At 40.2% G+C, this 3,647-nt stretch overlaps 1 protein-coding gene across 1 annotated transcript in view; it reads right to left on the reverse strand.

The window, feature by feature from the left end:
- The window catches only part of Agl (amylo-alpha-1, 6-glucosidase, 4-alpha-glucanotransferase), a 57,782-nt gene that overhangs the window by 29,994 nt on the left and 24,141 nt on the right, over window positions 1-3,647 (reverse strand). Inside the window, exons 13-17 of the mRNA XM_026784033.1 lie at window positions 2,626-2,749; window positions 1,561-1,724; window positions 1,203-1,304; window positions 950-1,105; window positions 684-834 (exon numbers count right to left, since the gene is read on the reverse strand). Of these exons, the coding sequence (XP_026639834.1) occupies window positions 684-834; window positions 950-1,105; window positions 1,203-1,304; window positions 1,561-1,724; window positions 2,626-2,749 (697 nt within the window). The remainder of the gene's footprint in view (window positions 1-683; window positions 835-949; window positions 1,106-1,202; window positions 1,305-1,560; window positions 1,725-2,625; window positions 2,750-3,647) is intronic.

Raw genomic sequence — 3,647 nt, forward strand, 5'->3', positions numbered from 1 at the left:
CACACACACACACACACACACACACACACACACACACACACGGGTTTTTTTTTGAGACTCTTCAATTAACAAGCAGTTGCTACTTGTGTAGGAGTATGCTGTGTTATACTATCTAAAATAGTAAGGAGTGAAATGTAGACATTTAGCAAAAAAAAAAAATCAATTAACAATAAGGGAGGATCTTAGGGCCATATAACTGTCAAAGAGAGACAGACTATATTTTTAGAGGTAGGACTACAGTACTTAAAGGTTATAAATAATCCTATGTAGGTGGGTAAGAAGACTATGTGGAGAATAGTGAAAACATCTACTTGGTTGAATGCCAGATAGACAGAAGGCTAGGATGGTAGATGAGGGTGGGTTGTGAGCAGACTTAATATTTGCCTTTTAAACATGCGCACATGTGTACATATGCATATGTAGTATGTGTATAAGTTATAATATGTAAAAATGGAAACACAGACATGTTATCCACAGTATAAGGAAACACATGTATATATATACATATATGTGTTAATGTTCGGGAATATTTTTCTTCAGGTTGTGTTCCATGCAGTGAAAAGTGTCCCCATCTAAGTTCTTTTCTTAACCAGGTTTATGTCAGTGAGTCATATATGACACATAAAGACAATGTGCTAATGGAGCTTCATGCTACAATTCCACCAGTGCTTGCTTTCGGTTACCAGGGATGCACATCTGGGGCACTTCTTTGCTGTAAAATGAAGTCTTGGGATTCCTAAAAGCAGTCCTGGACACAGCGACAACCGACTGATGGCTGCTCGGCGAGTGCCTCGTTACCGCCACTATGTCTTCATCCACCTGGTCCACATACACCTACGCAATGGAGAGAAACTGCCTTAGAGCCCATCTGGACACAAGCGCTCAAGTCAGAAGGTCTTCCTTTGAAATGGCACGTCCAGAGAGAAAGCTCGAAAATCCCACTTCTTACTTGAATGAAACCCTTAGCTCCCAGCTCTTGATGGACTCTATTGATGGCACATCTGGCTGCAATAATCCCACTCTGGACATTAACATCTCCTGTATTTGATGGTGACGCCCCAGGATTCCACTTAGTGTAAAATCTCTCTTCTGCGACCACTGAAATCTGAAGAGAGGCCAAGCTCGGTTACACACACATCTTGATTACAATATAAGTGTGGATAAAAATGACTGGTGTCGCTGCTCATGTGGATTAAACACACCTGATGAGGCACGAGCTCATCATAGCCTCTTGTGCTTCCACTAGCACAACACGCCATGGAGACAATCGTGGTACTTGGAAGAGCATCGTAGGCTGACCGGTGCTGGAAAAGAAGAAAGCAAAAGTTCACGTTCTTTCAAATGTACAGCAACACAAATTCTCCATTAGCACAGCGAAGCAAAAGAACAAGGACAGATAAATTCTGTAAGACACATTTTTTGCTTCAAAACAATAAAAAACTTTAAAATCAAGGTATTTCAATCAATTAAAAAGTATGTGGATATTACTGTCATCAAGCATCAGCTAAATATTAAAACATTTAGCAAATAAGTCAGCATAAGAAATAGGTGGATGCTTACCACAATAGGGCACTCATTATCATGGGTAATGTCCATGAACAGGGCATGCGCAATAGCTGGCATCAAAGGCCTCAGACAGGGCTGAACAAAGGATCCAACAGGCTCCCCTCCGTATCGGTAAACTAATCTGCCTTCTTCATGGCTGTTATATGCACTCATTGCCTCTGCAGAGCAGCACAGAGCAGTTTAGCAATCCCAGTCACTCATAAATGTCTAAGAGGAGGTTAGATTTCTGATCATGACTGACATTCAAGGCATATCAACACTATCAAAAGTAAGAGCTAAAGGGTTAAGCAAATGTCACCAAGTCCAAGTAACCAATACTTAGCTACAATTTAACTGGAGAATCAACTTGAGTAGAAAAAAAATGGGATGCTGATTATATTAAATCTATGGGAAAATATCTAAAAAAATGTATCATATAGCAGCTAAAACAGATTAGTGTATTTTCAAAATATACAAATATAGTTCTGGTTTTGAGTAATTACCACACCTCTCTCTCTCTGACTCACCCTTTCAAACTGATTAATTAATTTTGTGGCCATGCTGCGTGTGCACAGGTGCCAGCACGTGTACAAGTCGCAGGAGAACTTTCAGGAGCCTGTTCTCTCCCACCATGTGGGTTCAGGAGAACTTTCAGGAGCCTGTTCTCTCCCACTATGTGGGTTCGGGGACTGAACGCAGGTCACCTGGCTTGGGGGCACCTTTACTCACTGAGTCATCTCACCAGCTTTCTTTCCTTTATTTTTTGAGACAGGATCTCAAAAAACATATTCTATGCTAGCCTGGAACCTATGTAGCCCAGGCTGGCCTTAAACATGTGGTCCTCTTGCCTCAGCCTCTTAAGTGGTGAGATAACAGGTGTTAAGCCATCACACCTGGCCTCACTGGTCTTTCTATTTGAAATGAAGTATCTCAATACAAACCAGACAATTTAACTGTTAAAGGAGACTCAGTTACATCAGGTATTGCGTATAAAGCTGTTACATTAAACAAAAGGTAATCCTGATCGACTTAAACAAAAGCAAAGCATCTCAGACCGGAAATGGACTTCGGTGGGCCTACCTCTTATTAAGGAGCTGATGCCCAGTCTAGTCACAAAGATATTGTCCAGCTCCTCGCTTCCTGTGAACAGCTCAGCCACTACATAAAGATTGGGTTGTAATTTTCTAGCAGCATCCAGCATGTACTGCAAAAAGCATAGTCACAAATGAAAAAGAAAGAAGAGAGCAAGGCGGAGAGGGAAGGAGGGGACAAGACTAGGTGTGCGTTTAACGGAAGACAGGTACAAAGCAAGAGAAATGCAAAAGGAAGTGCCAGATAAAGTTTGACGCACACACATAAGACAGCAAGAGAGTGATCAGCACACACGGGGACAAGGTTTACAGAGAACAACAGTAAAAAAGAGGATTAGGTTTTGCAGACATAGAGAAAGAGGGGAAGGAAAAAGAAAAAAGGAAGATGTTAGTGTCATTAAAAATACAGGCACTGCAATTCTGCCAGTCATTCCCTGTTTTTTTAAATTTGTTTTTAATATTTTTAATAATATTATTAATCTCTGGGTGGCTAAATAAGTCAGAACTGATTATTCTATCTGATGGTGAATTATATAGAAAAGGTTAAACTATCCTGTAGATGACAACAAAGGTCAGCAACTCACCACTTCTACACGAGTGTGTGTGTGTGTGTGTGTGTGTGTGTGTGTGTGTGTGTGTGTGTGTGATGCATACGTAACATTAGTGCAGAGAAGCAGATAATAATAGTGGTCAATAAATAAACTGTTACCAATTTCTTCTTGAAGGTAAAATACCTGCGATTTTATCAGCTAAGAAGTAGAATCCTAGAGGACTTCACCATTTAAAATTAAATTTGCTATTATAACATTATAGCAATGTTACAAATATGGTTTGGTTTTGTTTGTTTTGTTTTTTCTGTTGCTAAAAGCACAGCTGAAAAAGGCTCTCTGCTTAATTTTCAGAAGTAAATAATCTTCCACCAGCCTGGCAAATTCCTTCAAATTAATACCATATGAAATCTCTCTCTCTCTCTCTCTCTCTCTCTCTCTCTCTCTCTCTCTCTCTCTCTCT

The sequence above is a fragment of the Microtus ochrogaster genome, chromosome 21 (assembly GCF_000317375.1).
Source record: "Microtus ochrogaster isolate Prairie Vole_2 chromosome 21, MicOch1.0, whole genome shotgun sequence".
In the NCBI taxonomy this organism is placed as follows: domain Eukaryota; kingdom Metazoa; phylum Chordata; class Mammalia; order Rodentia; family Cricetidae; genus Microtus; species Microtus ochrogaster.